This window comes from Ambystoma mexicanum, chromosome 7p, assembly GCF_040938575.1.
Source record: "Ambystoma mexicanum isolate Mex_15411 chromosome 7p, UKY_AmexF1_1, whole genome shotgun sequence".
In the NCBI taxonomy this organism is placed as follows: Eukaryota; Metazoa; Chordata; class Amphibia; order Caudata; family Ambystomatidae; genus Ambystoma; species Ambystoma mexicanum.
Genome location: NC_090939.1, coordinates 943,625,260 through 943,646,819, shown reverse-complemented (window position 1 = coordinate 943,646,819; position 21,560 = coordinate 943,625,260). Strand labels below are relative to the sequence as shown.

At 50.0% G+C, this 21,560-nt stretch overlaps 1 protein-coding gene across 7 annotated transcripts in view; it reads left to right on the top strand.

Annotated features, from left to right (window-relative positions):
- Positions 1–21,560, top strand: part of APOO (apolipoprotein O) — a 1,477,911-nt gene that overhangs the window by 1,290,490 nt on the left and 165,861 nt on the right. For 5 of the 7 annotated variants that reach the window (XM_069637277.1, XM_069637272.1, XM_069637274.1 and 2 more), the window contains one exon: positions 8,750–8,842. In XM_069637277.1, the coding sequence (XP_069493378.1) occupies positions 8,750–8,842 (93 nt within the window). Of the gene's footprint in view, positions 1–8,749; positions 8,847–21,560 lie in introns of all 7 variants that reach the window. The other 2 variants (XM_069637275.1, XM_069637276.1) reach the window with 1 other exon arrangement.

Below are 21,560 nucleotides of genomic sequence, written 5' to 3'. Positions count from 1 at the left end.
GCTTGGTTCTCAACAGTTTCAAACCCACTTCTAAGTGCGGGCATGTTAAAAGTAGATGCACAGATACTATGTTACTTACAGAGGGGAGCACGGCTCGCAGCCTCTAGGTATTAATGATAATATCTCCGAAGTGGCTATGAGTAAAATCAATAAAAACAATAGCTGGGAACAAAAGATATGCGATTAAAAGAGTATATAATGCTTATCAATTACTTTTAAAATCAGTATCACATATATATAAAAGCATCACCTTGGGAACGCCCGATGGCTTGAGGAGCAGCCAGAGTCCGTCTCTCCTCCCCAGTGTCCAGCTAAGAGCAACAGTTGACCCCTGTACATACTTCTTAGTAAGAGAGACCCAGCCGGGCTTCCTGCGCCACCCCGAGCCAAACAGCAGCAAAACAGTACAGCTAAAGATAGACTGCAACGCCCTTTACTCCGCGGACGGGCTTAACGCCGCAAGGGCAGTTTGGGCTGGTCTATGAGGATGCACAAAGTCACGTGATTGCCCACGTGATCGCCGGTTGGCTCCGCCTCCTCCAGGAAGCCAGCGTGCCTCAGCAAGAGCCCTCCGTGGCTCGCAGTGCCAAGGATAATGTTTCCAAATGAACGTTCTTACAGATATAGCAGCTCTCTCCTCCAACAGCAGAATACACCGCAAGGGCAGTTTGGGCTGGTCTATGAGGCTGCACAAAGTCACGTGATTGCCCACGTGATCGCCGGTTGGCTCCGCCTCCTCCAGGAAGCGAGCGTGCCTCAGCAAGAGCCCTCCGTGGCTCGCAGTGCCAAGGATAATGTTTCCAAATGAACGTTCTTACAGATATAGCAGCTCTCTCCTCCAACAGCAGAATACACCGCAAGGGCGGTTTGGGCTAGTCTATGAGGCTGCACAAAGTCACGTGATTGCCCACGTGATCGCCGGTTGGCTCCGCCTCCTCCAGGAAGCGAGTGTGCCTCAGCAAGAGCCCTCCGTGGCTCGCAGTGCCAAGGATAATGTTTCCAAATGAACGTTCTTACAGATACGTTCTTACAGATATAGCAGCTCTCTCCTCCAACAGCAGAATACATGGGGTCTGGTATGGGTTCACATGCTCATGAATATTCCCCGTCGTCAGGCTTGGAATCCTCGGTAAAGAAAAAATCAGTATCAGTTTAGTTTCTGATCTGTCTTTCTTAGTAGTAACCAATCACTGATCTCTGGGTCATACTGCCCCCAGCCAATGACTGCCCTCTCCCTAAGCCCCGCCTCTGGCAGCCATCCTCAGATTTTTACCGCACGCTCAAATGTTGGGAGTCCTCGTCTTTAGCTCTCGAGTTTTTTGCTGCGTTTTCACACTTTTTCAGGAGATTTTCAAATTTTTTTGGTTTAATCGAGCCTCAAGCTCCACCGTTTCTACTTCCGATAACGGGGACCTGTTTCGGAATTCTTCTACGCCCCACAAGGGTGAAGTTTTCATCGAGTTTACACTTCTTCGAGGATTCCGGAAGATCTGATTTGCAATGTCTCTACTGCCTTCATTTGGACAAGACGCACGTGGAGAAAGACTGTGCGTTCTGCAAGAACCTTTCGGAACGGACCAAACAAGATCGTTGTTCCCGCCTCGCCGCCTAGCTGGAGGAGGGCACAAGTGAGAAGGCGAAGAAGAAGTCTGAGCGGGCTTCTAAGTCCTGTTAGGGCACCCGGGCGACGGGGGCCCAACAGAAGGCCAAGCACCGCAAGTCCGCGGGCACCGGGAGCGCCAAAAGGTCAGGCTATTCAGCTGCCAAGCAGGGCGGTACTTCCCCGGTACGTTCGACCACGAGCCAGCGCTCTGGTTCGGGGAAGAGGAAGTCCGAGAACCCGGGTAGGCCGCTGGAGCGGACCTGGTCGATCTCGAAGGGGGAGCGAGGCGCTGACCCTCCCCTCAAGGCGAAGGCCCTGGACGCACCTAAGGTGGTGAGGGCCTAAGATCCACCCAGCAAAGGCCTCTACCGAAGTGGTCGCTGCGACCTTGGCGAAGCCGGCTGAGACTACGCCTGTGGAAATGCCCTCTGGGCCCAGAGTATCCCTGCCTCCGCGGAGGGAATCCTCTTTCCATCCCACCGTTAAGACCCCCGTGAAGTCCCCGGCGGAAAAAGAGGGGGGGGGGGGGGCGGTGGCCATTACAGACTCGGAATCAGCCTCTGAGGAGGAACTGGTGGAAACCGAGAAGGGCCTCAACGAGAGGTTCATAGGCCTCAACGAGAGGTTCATAGGCCTCAACGAGAGGTTCATAGGCCTCAACGAGAGGTCCATAGGCCTCAACGAGAGGTTCATAGGCCTCAACGAGAGGTTCGAGAAGGTTCGATCCCAGGGGACGGTCCCTGCTGACGCGATCGAAGATAGCGACGATGACGACGACGACGAACAGGGCCCAGTGGAGCGGCCATCCCGTCCGTCGCAGCCATTGCCCAAGCCCCAGGATAGCTCGGCAGCCATTTTGTTGGCAATCCAATCCTTATGCACCGAGATAAGGACGAGGTTACCACGGACCCCGACGGAGGATCCAGAACCAGGCCTGTCGGGAAGCCCTCCGAACATGCGGAGGAGAGTCCACCCCGCTCCGCCCTTCGTGCCGGCGAGACCGGTGGACCCCTCATCCCCCTCGCCGGACCCTGGAGAGGATACGGCGACGGATACAGCGACGGGGACGGACGATGACGGCGGCGATGACACAGCAGACATACTGTCGTCACCCCCCCCCCCTGCGGGCGTCTCCAGCCGACGAAATTGGCTCTTTCCACAGCATGAGAACCAGGGCATCTGAGCTCTTCCAGCTCTGCCCTGAGGAACAGAAAAAGGAGGGGTTTCTGTACCAACGACGAGAGGCCAAGAGGAAGACAGTCCTCGCGGTGCCTTTACTCGACGACATCTGGGACGAGGGGCTTGCTGTCCTCAAGAAACCTTCCACGACACCAGCCAAGAGGGACAGGTACAAGAAGAAGTACCGAGTTCCCGATGCCGCCCCCTTGTGCCTCAGGGCCCAGCCCACACCGGACTCTGTCGTCTCGGCAGCGGCTAAGAAGAAGGCAGCGGGTGTGGCGGCTTCAACTTCCACTTCCCCGTCGGACAACGAGGGCAAGAAGTTGGATTCTATGGGACGACGAGTCATCTCGTCGGCAGCGACGACGATTAAGGCGGCCAATGCCTTAGCGATCGTGGCCCGCTACGACCGGGAGCTCTGGTTCAAGATGGCACCCCCTGCTAGACTTCCTACCTGATGACAAAAGGGCAGTGGCCCTAGAAATTCTGCAGGAAGGCGAGGTGGCGTCGGATCACGCCATAACGGTGGCAACGGACATTGCCGATACCGGATTTCGCCAACTGGGCAACGGAGTTTGCCTCCGATGACGAGGATGGCTTAAGGCGACAGTCTTTCGCCAAGAAGTCCATACCAGAGTGTTGGACATGCCGTTCGACGGCAACAACCTCTTTGGTAAGGTGGTGGAAGAGTCTCTACAGGCCATCAACACCGACTCGGAGACGCCCCCCGGCCTTAGGGGGGCTTCAACAGCGACGGCCCTTTCGGAGCTCCGGAGGCAGACAGGGTGCCTCCAAAGGTTCCAGCGGTGGCTCCTCCACTTACCGCCAGGCGCCCCGCTCCTCTTCCCGGAAGGCCTACAGAGGTCACGGCAAGCAAGGGCGATCCCGCCTTCGTCGCCAAGGAGGCCAAGGCAGCAAGGCCGTCTCCAAGCAAGACTGACCCGGCCGTGTTGTCGGGCCCCCACCGAAGCACCCCGGTGGGAGGCTGGCTGACGAAGTTCGTCAGCGTGTGGGAGTCCATCTCCACCAACCGTTGGGTGTTGGACACCCTGGCCAACGGGTACTCACTGGAATTCCAAAAGAAGTGCCCTCGCATTCCTCCCATGGCCAGGAAGGAAAATCACGTCCCTCAACTGCTGTTGGAGGTAAGGGCGATGCTCAAGAAAGGTGCCATCAAGCTTGTCCCCAGAAGGCTCCGGGGCTCCGGAGTGTACTCAAGGTACTTCCTCGTCAGGAAGAAGACAGGCGGTTGGCGTCCCATCCTGGACCTGCTTCGCTTAAACAAGTACATCAAGGCGCAGAAATTCAGGATGGTCACCCTCCAGCACGTGCTGGGATAGCTGGAGGAAGGCGACTTCCTGTCGTCTTTGGACCTGGAGGATGCTTACTTCCACATCCCTATTCTAAAAAGGCACAGGAAGTTCCTCAGGTTTGTGGTTCAGGGACGCCACTACCAATTCAGAGCCCTACCTTTCGGATTAAAGTCGGTACCCAGGGTTTTCACCAAGTGCCTGGCTTCAGTGGCGGCGTGGCTGCGCCTGCAGGGGATCCACGTTTACTCCTACCTTGACGACTGGCTAATCCAGGCAAGGACAAGGGAACTCGCCGTCGAACACAGGGCGAGGACCGTCCAGTTACTCACGGAGCTGGGGTTCGCCATCAACTACCCTAAATCCCACCTAGTTCCATCGCAGATACCACTGTTTCTGGGAGCGAAGCTCGATACAGTGGGGCAATTGGCCTCCCCTTCAGAGGAGGGGACCAAGACCATCCTGTGCAAGGTGCGACGCCTGCTAGCCACGGACGTGGCCAGGGTGAGTTCCATCAAGTCCCTCCTCGGGATGATGTCCTCCTGCATCTATCTGGTACCCCTCTGCAGACTTCGGATCCATCCACTACAGGAGTTCCTCGACACCCGCTGGTTTCAGGCAAGGGGCTGTTTCGAGGACAGGATCCCTCTCGAAGAGGAGTTCCGTCGGGCGATCTTATGGTGGGGCATCCGTGCTCACCTCACAACAGCACGGAATTTCAAATCCCGGCGTTTCAGGAGACAGTGACGACAGACGCCTCTCTGGAGGGTTGGGGGGCCCACACCAGAGGCCTCCACGCAAGAGGCCTTTGGCTCCCGGAGGAGAGGTCTCTCCACATCAACATTCTGGAGCGCCGAGCAGTGTTCTGGGCTCTCAAGTCGTTCCTTCCGTCCCTCAAGGGCAAGATGGTGAGGATCTTCACTGACAACACCACCACAATGTTCTACATACGGAAGCAAGGGGGCACCAGATCCCCAGCCCTATCCAAGGAGGCCCAGGATCTGTGGCACTGGGCCGTCGCCCAGGGGATGTTTCTGGTTCCCTTCCACCTGGCAGGAATAAAAACACCATCGCCGACTCACTCAGCAGGGAGCTGCGCTCGTGCCACGAGTGGGAACTGCGCCAGGATCAAGTGGATCGACTCTTCCAAAGATGGGGCAACTCCAAGTGCCAGAGGTTCGCCAGCATGTTCCCACAGCCGAGGAGCATGGGCGATGCTTTCTCGTTCCCTTGGGACGGCCTGTTTCTGTACGCGTTCCCTCCATTGCCATTGCAGCTCCGCCTCATCAACCAGCTCAAGAAGTCCAGGTGCGGGATGATCCTCGTCGCACCGGCGTGGCCGAGGCAGATCTGGTTCCTGGACTTTCTGGACTTGTCAACGTCCCCGCCAGTCAGGCTGCCGGCGGACGCGGATCTTCTCTCCAGAGAAGGAGGCGCCATTCTCCATCACGACCCACAGACGCTAAACTTGCAGGCCTGGCTCCTGCAGCACTAGAGTTTGGAGGGTACGATATGCCGGCTGATTGCAGAGAGGTTCTTGCAAAGGCCAGGGCTTCCTCTACTCTCAAGTGTTAAGGTCATAAATGGGAAGAGGTTCTCTGTCTGGTGCCGTGCACAAAGATTAACCAACTGCGGATTACGGCCCCTCGAGTGCTGCCGTACCTACTGTCGCTGGCCAAAGCTGGACTGGCTCACGCCTCCATAAAAATACATCTGGCTGCCATCTCCCGATATACCAGGGCTACGGGACGGGAATCCTTGTGGTCTCATCACCTGGTGAAGGAATTTATGAAGGGACTATTCCGATCATTCCCGCCAGTGAAGGCTCCTGCCCCGGCGTGGGAGCTTAATGTGGTGCTGATCAGGCTCATGGGAGCCCCATTTAAGCCTATGCATTTGGCGCCTTTGAAGTTCCTGTCATGGAAGACCGCGTTCCTCGTGGCCATCACCTCTGCACGACGAGTGGGAGAGATTCAGGCCCCATCTTGCAAGCCTCCATACTTGACTTTTCATGACACGAGGGTGGTGCTGAGGACGCACCCCTCCTTCATGCCCAAGGTGCCGTCGGACTTCCACCTCAACGAGCCCTTGGTGTTACCAGTTTTCTTCCCGTCGCCTTCGACGCCGGCCGAGAGGACTTTGCACTCGCTGGATGTAGTTAGAGCGCTGAAGTTCTATGTGGACCGCACGAAGAGTTTTCGGAAGACGTCTCAACTGTTTGTGAACTTTGGGTCTGTGAATCAAGGGAAGGCTCTGTCGAAGACTTCCATTTCCATATGGCTCTCCGGCTGCATCATGCATTGTCACCGGTTGGCAAACCGACCGCTGCCCGGCTGTCCGAGAGCCCATTCGACCAGAGCGATCGCTGCTACCACGGCGTTCCTGTCTGGTGTGCCCCTGCTGGACATCTGCAGGGCTGCTACGAGGAGGTCGATGCACACCTTCACAGGATTCTACTGCGTCAATCGGGACTCCAGGGAGGAATCCAGGGTCGGCCAAGCAGTACTGCGCAACCTGTTAGCTTAAGGGGAGCCTGGTGAGGAGGTAAGAGATGCTTAATGTTGAGTTGTTGTATTGCTTAATGTTGAGCCTGTTGCCACCTCCCGTGGTTGTCCATGTGTATACTGCTATGTATTATTTTATTCATGAGCATGTGAATCCATGCCAGACCCTATGCTGGAGAAGGAACAAGTTACTTACTTGTAACTGTTGTTCTCCAGCATGGGTCTGGCATGGATTCACATGCAAACCCTCCCGCCTACCCCTCTGCGGCTCTTCACTTGGTCATACTGCCACTTGGCGTGCTACCAAATCTGAGGATGGCTGCCAGAGGTGGGGCTTAGGGAGAGGGCAGTCATTGGCTGGGGGCAGTGTGACCCAGAGACCAGTGATTGGTTACTACTAAGAAAGACAGATCAGAAACGAAACTGATACTGATTTTTTCTTTACCGAGGATTCCCAGCCTGACGACGGGGAATATTCATGAGCATGTGAATCCATGCCAGACCCATGCTGGAGAACAACAGTTACAGGTAAGTAACGTGTTCCTTATGCCTGCAGCTGGCGTAAATTCTCAGCTTGGTGCCGGATGAGGGATCTGGACCCTTTCACGTGTCCTACCTCCTCTGTGGTGTATTTTCTGCTTTCCTGGGCCTGCCTGGGACTGCAGATTGGCACTCTGACAGGTGAGCAAGGCTATTTCTTCCTAATTCCCATAGTCATGCAGTTTTTGATATGATTGTGCAATTGGTTTCCTCTGCACCAGTTTGTTGTTCCAGCGTGGGATTTGAATTTAGTAATAACCTTTCTTGTGGGCGCTCTGTTTGAGCCCCTAAATTTATGTTCTTTAAGGTTGATCACCCTTAAGGGGATTTTTCTGGTAGCCACACACTCCACTGAAAGTGATGGTCTCCATGTGTTCTCTGTTAAGCACCCTTATTTGGTTGTCTCCAAAGAGAAGGTGATGTTGAGAGTGAGGCGGTCCTTCCGCAGGTGGTCTCGGATTTCCATCTCTCTCAAAAGATCGATTTTCCTGTATCTTTTGCTCAGCATAATCCTTCCGGGGCAGATGAGCGATTCCATTGGCTGGTCTCGGTGTGGGGCCCTCAGTTAATGCGCCTCTCGGAAGAGGCATGTCAGGAAAGATGGACATCTTTTTACGGGTTATGATGGTGCCGTTGCCAGCAGAGATGTGACCAAACAGACCCCTCAAAGTGGATCATTCTCTGCATTTAGGAATGCTACGATCTGGCTGGTAAGGATGTACCTGAGGGTCTCAGTGCTCATTACACAACATGGCTGGCTGACACTTCTGCCCTGCCGAAGGGAGTCCCTGTCTTGGACATTTTCCAAGCAGTGATGTGGGCCTTGCAGGATACATTTGCCAAATATTACTACTTGGATTCCCAATCAGTAAAGCAGTCCTCCAGAGTGTTCTGGTATAGGGGGTGTCCTCTCGCTTCTTCCCTCCTCCAGGCCTTCGTACTGCTATGGGACTCTATTATAAATGAGAAAAAAATACATTAGAAGAACAAATTACTTGGCATTCTGTAATGTTCTTGATTGATGTTCCACCCACAGATTCCTCATTACCCTCCCAACCTGACCCCCTTGGAGGATACCTAGTACACCTCTTAGGTTCTGCGGTCCCTCTGCGGCAAAGCTAGGGAAAAAGGTGGAACTGAGGGCTTGGAGCTTCGATTTATACTGCCCCAACGTCATACATGACGTTGGCGTGCATAGAGGTGTTGTGTGGAGTCATGCTTCGTCCCCTGGTGGTGATAAAGTGTCTAAAGATCAGTTGCACTGGAGATGGATTATCATGGATGAGGAAGTATTTTGTTCTTTAGTGTGATGTGCTTGCTAAAGCAGTAAAACTTTACTTTGTCCCACCAGAATCTAATAATGTATATGATCAACTCTCATGGTGTTTTGGTAACGGAGAGAAAAACGTGGTCTATGACATTAGCTGCATTGCAATCCATCTTGCAATCCAAGTTAGGGTGGTAACTGCTAAAGATAAGTGTCTCTATTTTGATGTTCAGTGACATCGCCTCTAATGCTAATTTGCTGTGTCTAATGCTTTGTGACCATAGTACTCTGATATTAGGATGTATTGAAGAAGTATTAATTTGCTATTTTGTTTTTTAATTTTAAGTCCGAGGTAAATTCTAGCAAACCGGCAGATACAAGTGGCTTGGAGTCTGTTGGAGTGCCTGAAAAGGAGTTCATCCCCAGCACTGCTAATTAGGTTTGTAAGTACACTTACAATTTACAATTAGTCATGTATCATACCCTATGTAGAGAGAGGTTTTTGAGAATTAATGGTCTCATTACAGGTTTGGCGGTATTTCGGTGGTGAATCCGCCAGAATACCGCCAAACGGAATTACTGTTACCGCCACTGAGTCCGGTGGAATTACCGTGTATTGCAAGTGGTAATATGGTGATGTTAGCCCCCATTTATGGAATCGACAGGACTCCGTTGTTTTTTATGGCAGAAATTCCCAGCGATTTCTGTAGAATTACCACCAGCATTTTGCCTGAGGTTTTTCCTCCACCTCACCACCAAAGTTGTAACACGGCGGTGCGGTAATGCTTCGGTAGTGCAGTGGTACTTGTAAGGAGGCCCTAAGTGTTTTCAGGAAAACAGTTCAAAGCATTGTAGTGATTACAAATGTATGCAATGTACAACTATTACACTGGTTTTCAATACTAAATTGCTGTTGATGAATCATAAACCTTAGTCCGTCACAGTTTAGTCCAATTGTTTTTTACTTTGTGATAACATTTAATATTTAAGTTTCGAATTGCCATTGATGGCGCATCTTTTGAAATGTATCTTAAGCAATTAGAACCAATGGACCCTACAACAGAAGCCCACTTGTGAAATGCTGCTATTATGTTGTTTTTTCGGCAGGATTCAGAATACTGCTTCAGTGGAGATTCATTCTTCAAGACCCATACAAATGTGTTTATACTCCATACAGCAAAGTGCTAAATTGCTTTTTGTTATTTTATCACTATTTAATACATATTTGTTTTATGTTTTCGAATTATATACTTAATGACATAAAATACCATTCAAAGTATAGTTAAGGGCATTTATTAATGCATACAGTTTGAGTAAGAAGATGCTGTGATCTCTTTGAAGCATACTGAACCCTTGGTCGCCAGGACCAAGAATTAAAAATATGACATTTGCTATATTTTTACTGCCCTATAATATCATTGTAACTCTTTTTTTTTTAAACTTTGTTTATTGAGGGGAACAATTCACAGCAAGACAGTTCTCATAAACAGTACAGTATAGCATATATATAATATCAACAGTGGCATAAATGTGTGGCAATAAGACAGGTATCGTCACCAAAGGCGACGGGGTAGGTGTTACATCGGCATCGGACATCAAATCACATAGATACAAACGTAGTAGCGACCATATATCTTTAGGACGACAGAGTGTTGGGACTGATAAAACAAAGAGTTCCTTGTCATCGTTCACCATACACAAGTCTTTAAGGAAATTGGATCGGGTAGGCCCTGCAGTGGATTTCCAGCATTTAAGGATGCAGCGCTTGGCAATAACACATGAGATGTTAAATAGTCTCCTCGTGGTCTCCTTCACCTTCCCAATGTCACCAAGCAGGTATTTTAGGGGGGACAGGGCGGCCGGGATCGCTGTTATCTCCTCAAGGAGTTCAGCCACTTCTCGCCAAAAGTTTGCGATACCAGGGCACGACCAGTACATATATGCCCTAACATCAGGAGTGCCACATTTCAAACATGTCCCTGTGCAACCTTCCACACACTTAGCCAGTCTAGCCGGGGAGTAATGTAGCTGGTTCAGTATTTTAAACTCGATCAGTCGGAGTGCAGAGTTCATGGAGACCGATTTGGTGAGTTGACAATAGCGGGCCCATCTCACGTCATCGATCTGAGTACCCACATCCCGCTCCCAGGTTTCTTTGATAGTGTTTTGTGAGGGGGAGTGTGATTGCATCAGGGTGTATAGCGACGAGATTCCTTTACCATGACCGTCCGTCATCACCATGGCTCTGATACACTCATGTGCCTGGGGTTCTACCGGGAAGGAGGACCATTTGGCAGCAAAGGCGGTTCTCATGCGATAGTATTGAAGGCGTTTAAGCTGACCCCCTCCCACCGCCCCGTGAAATCTGCAAGTTCACAGAACGTGCCATCAGTGAACATATCTCGTAGCCTGAAGAGTTTATTCGGGTCCCAGGTTCGCTGAAGGGCCTTGTCGAAGGTCGGGTAAACACTGGAGAAGTTCCACAGGGGTATATCTGGGTCATAGGGGACTTCCAGGCCAATCATTTTATAGACCCTGGACCACGCCCGTGTAGTGACGTATACCGGGTCAAAAAGGCAGTTATTGCTATAGGTGGGGTTCAAAAGGGCCGAACGTATATCATTAGGGCGGACTGCTTGTTTTTCGAGAAGAATGTGTGGGGCAGTGACCTCGGGGTCAAACCAATGCTTTATGAATTGTGCCTGTGCTGCCATGCAATACAATTCAAAATCAGGGGCCGCAATACCGCCCTGTTAGTATGGCTCCACCATTTTATCCCACCCCAACCTAGCAGTCTTACCGTTTCAAATAAAGGAAGATGCCAGTGACCTAAGTTTGACAAAAAAGGGTTTACCGGGCCAGATCGGGATGTTATCGAAGAGGTACAGGAGTTTGGGTAATACAACCATTTGAAGTAGGGCCACTCGGCCGTATAGGGACAGAGGGAGGTTAGCCCATAGGTGGAGCTTGGTCGAAAGGGTGAGAAGTAGTTCACCGTGATTGTGTGAGTGCAGCAGCTGTCTATCTCTAGCCTCCATTATGCCCAGGTATCTCACCAGCTTGGGGGCAGGCTTAAACCCTGTGATGCAAGATAGGTCACCCATATTAGGGGTCAAAGGAAAGATTTCGGATTTGGGGACATTGATTTTATATCCCGAGTATTCCGAGAACTTGTGTATGTCAGCCATAATGTGTTGCACATTCTCATGTGGGTCCCGGACATACAACAGGGTATCATCCGCATACAGAGATATGATCTGGGGAGGGCCAGTCATCCTGAGTCCTCTATGCGAGTGGTGTTGACGAATATATTCCGCCATTGGTTCAATAGTGAGGGCAAACAGAATGGGGGAAAATGGGCAGCCCTGCCTGGTTCCTCTGTGCAGATGGAAAGAAGGGGACAGGGTGTTATTGGTCAGGACCTTGGCGGATGGTTGAGTACATAGCAGCCGAACGCATTTAATAAAATACGGTCCAAGTCCAAACCTCTCGAGTACAAGGAAGAGGTATGTCCAGGAGATGGAGTCAAAGGCCTTTTCGGCATCGAGGGCCACTACGGCCGCCCTAGCCCCCGGGTCTATCTGCGCCAGCACATTGAACAGTCGTTGAAGGTTTAAAGCCGTGAATCTAGTTGGTATGAAGCCAGCTTGATCCAGGTGGACCAGGATTGGCATGTACGGAAGGAGCCTGGTGGCCAGTACTTTAGCGAAGATTTTCGCATCGGTATTGATTAGGGAGAGGGGCCTGTAGGAGGCCATATCCTGTGCTGGTCTACGTGGCTTCAGAAGGACCGTAATAATTGCCTCACGCATCGAGGCTGGAAGGACACCACAATTCATGGCCTCCTCCCATACTTTCAGTAACAGTGGGGCCAATACGCCTTGGAATTCCTTGTACAGTTTGGCAGTCAGGCCATCCGAGCCAGGGGCACGGCCACCTGTTAAAGATTTAATGGCCTCGTTTAGTTCTTCAATAGTCACGGGTTGATCTAAAATGTTTTGCGTTGTTTCAGTGAGTGTTTGGAGATCAAGGGAGTCTAGATATCCGAACGTGTCATCCCTAGTTTTAACATCGTGATTAAAGTATAAAACGGAGTAAAAATCAGCAAAAGTAGTATTGATAACGCATTCTTTATTGACCGTGACCCCAGCTGGGTTCTGAATGCTAGCGATTAGATTAGGGTGTCTATCTGTTTTAAGCATGTTGACCAGAAATCTCCCCGCCCTATTGCTTTCCCCGTATCTGCGGGCCTTAGCCGGGGCAGCCAGGTACAAAACTTCCCTATTGGCTAGTTCGTTAAAGTCCTTAAGGGAAGCGTGTATCTTAGACAGGGTTTCCTTGTTCAATGTGGCACTATATTCCGTCTGTAGTGCATCTATTGCGGCTTCAGCCACACCCAGTTCCCTCCTCACCGCTCTCAGCATACCTGTAGATTTACCCAATATAGTACCCCGGACTCAAACCCTGAATGTCTCCCAAAGGATAGTATAGGTGCTCACAGAACCCTCGTTCAGCTCCAGAAACTTCTCGATTTCAGTATGTAATGCTTCACAGATATTGGGGTCCCTAAGGATTGCAAAGGGCATCCTCCACCTTCTAGCCGCAGGTGGGGAGTCACTCAGGCTGATGTTCAGCGTTATCGGCGAGTGGTCCGAGAGCGTGCAGGGGTGTGTTGCACAGTCATTGATCTCAGCGGAGAGGGACGAGCTAATAAGCCAATAATCTATACGGGAGTGGGAGTCGTGAACAGATGAGTAGAAAGTGAATTTCTTCTCAAGTGGATGCAACGTGCGCCATTCGTCAATTATGTTAGTCTGTTCCATCATCTGTTTAACGGCAAGAGCCGCTTTGGACGGGGCCCTGGGGGACGTGGATGAGCGGTCCAAGGAGTGATCGAGGATCATATTGAAATCTCCGCCCCATATTATTTGCGCTTCGGTCGATGTGGATATCATGTCAAAGATTGCGCGATAAAATAGCGGGGTCATCAATATTAGGACCATATGTATTTATCAACAGGATTTGCCGTCCCGCCACCTCCCCCCATACCAACACGTATCTACCCAAAGGGTCTATCTTACTAGCAAGATACCTGAAGCACAGCTTGGGGTGTATGAGCGTCAGGACTCCCCTGGATTGTGTTGAATATTCTGTGAAGTACCTATGAGGGCCCCACCGTGGAAGGAATTTATTGTTGATACTCCTCATCGCGTGTGTCTCTTGTATCAGAAGGATATGGGGATCATGGCGTGTAATGTATGCGGCAATTTTCCTTGCCTTGACTGGGTTGTTGAGACCCCAAATTTTCCAAGAAAATAGTTGAATGTTGAACCCACCCTTAGTCTGCGCCATATCTGCCTGTCAAAGGGGGCATTTGCCAAGCATGGCACCACTGTCTCAAGTTTTGGAAGAGTCTCGCTGAAGAACAGTCCCCTGGTTTTAACTTTATAACATCCCCAACCATGCCTGGCAGAACACCAGGACAAACTCTTACCCGCTTCCCCTTCCAACCCCCCACCCGCATCATCAACCCCAACCCGATGATGTATCCCATCAACCATAACTTGGGAAGTCTCCAGGGGGTGTGAGCTGTACTCATGTGACCGAACACCGTGTGGGGGGCTCACGTCCCTACAACAATATATGGTGGACAGTGCCACCTCGCCGTCGACAGGTCATCAAACTTGTGGTAAGGCAGTGTAGAGCAAGTCCCTTCAGCCAGCGTGGTCCTCCTGTTCTGGCACCCGCCGGGGCGGCAGGTTACTGTTATCTTCCCGGTCCCCCGGGGAAGGGGGATTGAGGCCTTGACCTACATCATGGCCTCCGTAGGATTGTTGAAAAAGTGTGCGCGGCCTCCGTGTTGGATGCGCATTTTAGCCGGGAAGACAAGCATATGGGATCTGGCGTAGCCTCAGCTGTCTCTTGACCGGCTCGTAGGATCTTCTCAGTGTCTGCACATTGGTCGAAAAGTCTGGATATATGTGTATCCTGTTTTCTTCGTAATACAGGGATCCTTTTTCTCTGGAAAGCCTCAGGATAGCGTCTCTATCTCTATAATCCAGAAGTCGGGCAATGATCGTGCGGGGTGGCACTCCAGGCTTAGGAGGGGAGGCCAGGGTGCGATGGGCCCGCTCCACGAGGAAATGATTGGAGAAAGCATCGGGGCCCAGGAGGGATTTCAGGTGATTTTCCACATGGCGCTCCATGGAGCCCTTACCAAAGGATTCGGCTACTCCTACCAGGCGGATATTGTTTCTCCTGGAGCGAGATTCCAAGTCCTCGCACTTGTTCAGGGTTTTCTGCAGGTCTCCCTTCAACTGGGTGATATCACGGCTATGTTGTGCTATCTAGTCCTCGTTTACTGCAATCCTGTTCTCCGCCTCCGTAGTGCGAGCACTTTCCTTATCAACCCTAGCCTTCAAAGAGCTGATCGTGGCCCCTATGTCATCCAGTTTGCTGTTCACCTCCAGGAATCAACTCTGGACCATCGTTAGTAGTTTGTCCACTCTCACATCCATTGGAGACTCCAGCTGACTGCCCGAGGGCTCAGCGGGTGTCTCGGCAGGCCCATGCGGCTGGGAACAGTCAAAGGAGTCCATCGGACCAGTTTTCTTGGAGCCCATACTTTTTTCTCGCTGCGGCCCATGTGTCAGCTCTGTTGGGTTGCGTTGCGTCTGCCCCCGCTCTGACGCCCAGTGATAGGTAGTGGTTGGCGATCGTTGGCACTCAGGAGTGTGGCGTACACTGCTTACGAGTATATAAGAGAAAGGCTACAGGGCACCCACCTTATGATGTTATCAGCAGGCCTCAGCGAGTGAACGCAACCGGCCCACCGCCGTCGACAAGGCCCGACCCGACGGTCAGTCAAGGATCAATCCGCGGGGCAGTAGCGGCACAGGATGACTATCCCGACGAAAAAGAGCAATGTTCCGTCCGGACCAGGCGTGCGGTGTATACCCAGAAAAAGGATCGAGGGCCAACAGGATATGTCCACCAGCAACTCAGAAAGGTGCGGGGCACGGCCCCTCCCCTTCCGGCCTGCGCACAAGCCAGCACCCCCGGCCGTTGCGTGATTTCTCCTGGAGCCATGGGCCGGATCTGCCTCCGCCGCGTTCACGGTATAAGTTTGCAGTCCGATTTCTCAGGATTGAGCCGGCGTTCCTTCATGAAAATCAGTGGAGTGATGCCGCAGGCTCTCCACTGCCGAATGCAGGTGTTTATTGGCGTGTAGGTGGCCCGAACAGGATTAATTTATAGTAGGATATGTTACGGGCCAGAGCTCTCCCCTCAGGCGGCCATCTCCGTCTTGCGCAACAGCGCCCAGCGCCCCCCCTCTATCAATGTAACTCTTGACAATCCCAAACTTTCTAAGAAGATAGATCTTCTTCCAACTTTATTTAGGGATTTATTTGTGAATATATGAATTTAGAGATATCCCCTTGTAAAGTCTTGAAAGTGCTTCTAACAAAACGTGTGTGGAGAAGGGGGGCATAGATAAAGGAACCGTATTATTATGGCACTGCCATTTTTTCTATCCATATGTTATGTTATTCGTCTCTTTTACTGCATGCATCACCACTGTGTGGTTTTCAAATGCTGTGCCTTGTCCTTCTAGAGGTGAATATGCCATACAATTTAGTGTTGCCACTAATTTGTAAGTTCTGGGCCAATATAGCCTAAGAGCCTCTTTATTGTTGTCAGCACCGAGCTCTTCCATGATTAACTGTTAATCCTGCAACCTCAAGTTTATGGCCTAACAGAACATTTGTCATGTCATGAAATAGAGAACAGTTCGAATGACCGTTCGAATTGTGACAGTGAATGACATAATGCCATGTGGTGCTTTGGCACCACGTAGAAGCCAAACCCAAATATATATATATATATATATATATATATATATATATATATATATATATATGATCCAAGAAAGCTTTCTAACACCCTCCTTAATTGGGGGCCAACCCCAGCCGGCTTCTGCTTATTCCTATTTTCTCCTGGGAGCTGTAACATCTTTGAGTTTCATTTTACAGCCTGCTTTGGCTGTGTTGACCTATTTCTTTCCTCAGGGGCAGTGTTATGACAACATAGTTGTATGGTAGGCAAAGATGTTATTTGAAGGAAAGGTAACAGAACTAATGGTAGTGGGGGAACTGACAGGAAGTTGACAGTTGAGAGTAGCAGCTGGGTCCTGAAAGAGTTGGTCATTGCAGCCAGAAAAGAGCTGTTGGTCTCTGGTCAGAAGGAATTGAGTGTTCCCCAAGACTAAGGGGTTTTCCTTTATAAAACTCCTGTGGTTCAGTCTGCTCAGGTGGTTGGGAGGTCCTTTCATAATTCTGTAACTATTACTGAATTTAATGGCTTTAGCCTCTCTGTTATGCCATTCCTGATGGAGAATACATGTTGGTTAGCCCATGTCTAGTGTGAGAAATCGGAAGGTGTCTCACCCACTAGTCCCTGTGGATCTCTCTCTCAGGTGGCCAGGGCACGGCCATCATCTTTGGATCTAGACCCCAGGGTGGACCAGTGCAGGAGGATCACCTGGGTGAGGGGTCTTTGGGGGGTGGGAGTGGGACACCGGATGGTGAGACGCGCTATCCCTCTTTCCTGTAACACCTTTACCCCATCCTATCAGATAGGATACGTGGGAACTCTACTACTGCCCCCCTTTTCCTGCACAAACACTTTCACTCAGACAGCCCGCTCTGGGCGAAAACAGACTAACACCCAAGCAGTATACTTGACTTGTCCCCATAAAATGGTCAGGCGACGTCAGGCAATTACTGACTAACAAACACACCAGACTACCATTAAGTTTCCACACACGGATAAAAGGCGAAGCATGAAAGTACACTCTGAGCGAGGTAAAGCACACAAGGAAATGGCAGTTTCAAGACGGCAGCTGAACGAGAGAAGAAAGACGGCAAAACGAGTGGGGATCGCAAGGAGGGAAATTCCCTTGACCTTTCCATTACTTTCACAAGCCCTCGAGATTAGAACGCGTAAAACTAGGAAACCAGGCTGAAGAACCCTATATTGTGTGTAGGAGATCCCTGTGTCCCTCCCGCGTTAGTAATCAGGGCGGGGAGAAGCAGCAGCCACGGCGGTACTGTCCTTGGCTCCAAGAACAAAGCAGTGTCAGTGAAATCAACACAGCCGTTGAGTTGGGGAGACCGATAAAAGACTGGTCTGTGTTGAAGCCAAAGTTGAAAGCAGCAACATTGTATAGCGAGACTGGAATTAACATTATTAAAACACGTGTGATAAAAGACGCAAGTAAAATCTGCTGATGAGTGTTAGCACTTTGAAAAGCGAAATACGATACCTTTGACAGAGTGGTCCGGCAACGCGTGGGTGCTCAATCGCAGGTCTCTGTAAGGTATCAAGCTGAGAAGTGGCAGAAGTGAAAGTTAAAGGGTTGTTTTAAGGCGAGAACAAAGAATTGTGAATCAAAGTGTTTCTGCGACGGGTCAAACAAATTCCTTGACACAGTCGAAAGTGTTTGAATTTGTTTGAATTTGATACAGTAAAGAAAGTTTTGAAAATGAGATAAATTTGATCTGAGCCCAGCGGAGGGGTGCCCGGGGTGTACAGTTCATTAACAGAGAAGTTGTGCATATAAGATTCCTTAGGAGAAAGGAACTTTGTCGCATCAGGCCCTCTGAAATAAGAGACTTTTAATAGCAAAGAGACTTTGGCACAGAAGGACCTGATACTAAGATTTTGAACTGCATCCTCGTGCTCGAAAAGCCAGAGTATGTACCAAGCTTGAGTGTGCATCCTTGTCCCGTGCTGAAAACATGTGGAAGGGAAGCTAACAGCTCAACTATCCTGACTTATAATTTCTTGAACGCTTTTCTTTGGTAGAACATTGTTTCCCACACCATTTGTATTTAGAAATAAAAATTGGCAATAGGCTTATTAGTATAGGCCCTTTTATTTTGACAAGACACCACTTGGACTGCAGTATTATTTTTTGATGGTCGTAGCTTGCTCCCATATTTAGATTTAGGATTAGATAGGTGTTTTTCAAACCCAATTTAAGTTCCATAAACACCCTGGAACTGTGGTCACTTTTGTCTGTCTTATTGTTCGATACCATGCCTTCCTTACACTAGCACCTACTGGAGCTCTGGCACCTGTGACCTGGGAGTGAGGAATGGACAGACTGACAGGAGAAGTTACTGTAAAAGCAAGGAATATTACTCGTTAAGGGGTGAGCGCTCAGAAGCTGTTTATGCTGAGAAGTATAAAGGAATAGGCCAAATACGTTCTCAGAGAGTTTGGCTTAGACAGACACCAAAAGGATCCCCTCATACATTTATATCAGATTTTCTGGGTAGAGTGTGGAGGTTCCCTGAATTTCCTTTGCTTAGGTATTTGAATTGACTGGGAAATGTTAAGGTTCATCCACCCTCCATTTTGTAAAATGTTGAATTAAGGTACCATCAACTTGGAATTTATTTTTAATCTCTGCATTAGTTTCATTCAGGTAAATAATTGGTGAACAGTTGTCACTGTGTCTATTTCTAAGCATCCTCTGGCGCAACTATTGTGTGCCTTCATAATCAATGTGAGGTATTCCATCAGTTAAAGGCAGATGCTTTACCAGTAACGATACTGTTTATCGTTAGTGATTCGCATAGCTTGAATTCGACATTCAGAATTGTTAAATGCCTTTTAGGCATTTTCAATACTCTTCTTGTAGATAATTTGCAGTAATTCACCTCATAGACCACAGCGATATTGTCCCATCAGCAGCACTTGCTTTGTGTGCTAGTCCTTTCTTAGTGTTTATACCAGCAGGCACACTTCATGGATGAGGGAATTTAAGAGGAGGTTATTAGACTGCACAACGGACACGCTAGGGCCATGCCAAGGGCAAGATTATCTGTGCCCATTCATGCTTAGCACAAGCCCAGGACCATAATAATGCCCATCTATCCTTGGATCCTTTGTGGAGACATTTTTTTGTGGATTCTCGCCTACCTCTATTTCGGAAGAAACCAATTTGGCTCCACAAGGAAAGCACCTCATTCATGCTTCCACATTAATGTTGTTTTACTGCTAAATCATTTGCCATCATTTAAAGATGGGCTGATTGATGGAGATTCTCACATACTTCTGAATGCAAAATTACAGTAGAAAACCATGTCTGCATCTTTGATCCTATCTTCATCTTTACCGCTGGAACCTTCCCCTCCCCCATAACAACTCCCTTGTGCATCCCCTTCTAATGAAGCCCTCTGCCAAGCCTTCCTCTCTGGCTAACTATCGCCCGATCTCCATCACTCCTTTCCTGGGCAAACTCCTGGAAAAGTTGTCCATCTCCCCGCTTAATCTGCACACTAAATCTATTGGTTTTCTTCACGACCACCAGTCTGGCGTCAGAGCTGCCAGAAGCACAGAAACTGCTTTCCTGAACATCCATGAAGACTTGCTCTCTAATCTTGACTCTAGCCTTCCTTATTTCCTAACCCTCCTCAATCTATTCTCTGCTTTTGACAGGGTCAACCATGCCATCTTACTCAATCGCCTCTGCGACAACGTGGGTTTCACTGGTTAGACCTTGGCCTGGTTCACCTCCTTTCTCACTGACCAACCCTCCCAGGTCCAGCTAGGGTCTTTCCTTTCTCCTATCTCCCTCTCTTGTTGCGGTGTTCCCTAGGGGTCGTACCTTTCTCCCTGGTTTTTCAACCACTACCTGGGACCTCTTGCCCACTGCATCACTACCTTCCGCTATAACTTTCAGTGTTATGCAGATGACACCCAGCTCTCCTTCCAGCCCCCCCAACCACCTCTGCTCCTTCTCTTATACCAGATACTGTGGCCGCAATTCAGGAATGGTGTGCCGCCAATGATCTCTGCCTTAATGCCAGTAAGACTGAGATCCTCCTCATCGGGACACATGCTCCCTCCTTTCCTCTCTCTCTCTCTCTCTCTCTCTCTCTCTCTCTCTCTCTTTCTCTCTCTCTCTCTCTCTCTCTCTCTCTCTCTCTCGCCACCCTCCCTGGGCCCTCTTCGTGCTCCTTCCTGTGAGGCTAAGAACCTTGGTGTCATCTTCAACTCCACCCTCCCCTTCTCTCCTCACATCTCCAACATCTCTAAGAAGTCACACTATCAGTTGCACATCCTCAGAGGTATTCTGGCTTTTCTCACTTTCCACCAGACGCTCACTGTCTCCAGAGCCGTGGTCCTCTCTAGGCTGGACTATTGCAACAGCCTCTTTCTAAACCTGCCTGCATCTACTCTTCGACCTTTACAACGTATCCAGAACAGGACTGCAAGACTTGTCCTTGGCCTCAAGCCCAGGGATCATATCTCTCCAGCTCTGAAATCTCTTCACTGGTTGCCTGTGGCTGCAAGGATCAAGTTCAAGACCCTTTGCATCATCCACAAGGCTTTCTGGGGCATGGTACTGCACTACCTCCAACTTTCTCTTCCTAAACATTGCCCTTCTCGACCTCTCTGCTCTTCCACCTCCAACTCTTTGAGGGTCAGAGGGTTTCCAAGCAGCCTCCCTGTCTCTCACAAACTTGAGCAGGACCCGGTTCCGAAGCAACTCAAGACCTTCCTATTCGCTTCTGCTTTCTCTCTTCCTCTATCCTGTTGATGTCCCTGACTCCTCCGCACATTGGTCACCTGGCCTCCCACTGAACTCGGGCCCAGGCTCCTGCAGGTCCAGTTGCCCTCGCACTGCCTTCGGGCTCCCACAGCTCTTGAGGGTATGTATCTGCAACCCCACAGTCCCTTGTCTCTCTGCACTTATGAACCACCCTCCAGGGCAGCACTTATTGAGATACCTGCACTTCTCTATCCCGCCCCCCTCAACCCCAGCACTTCTTCGCTCCCTCTTCCCTGCACTTGCTTAATCTGAATGACACAAGGCCTTGTAAGATTGTTGTTTTGTCCTCCTTCTGTCCCCCCTCCTTGTCTTGTTGCACCTAGAAACACTTGTGTTATGGTGCGTTATACATGACTTGTATCATATTCTAGAGGAAGTCTGTGACATTTTGTGTCTAAATGAAACCTATCTGATACCAACCAATCTTTTCTTGGAGACAGGAGTCCATGTAAAAATACAATTCATGTACACTCCCGATGAGCTAAACTGGAAAGCATGTAGACATTAATTTCAAATAAGTTATGAATATAAT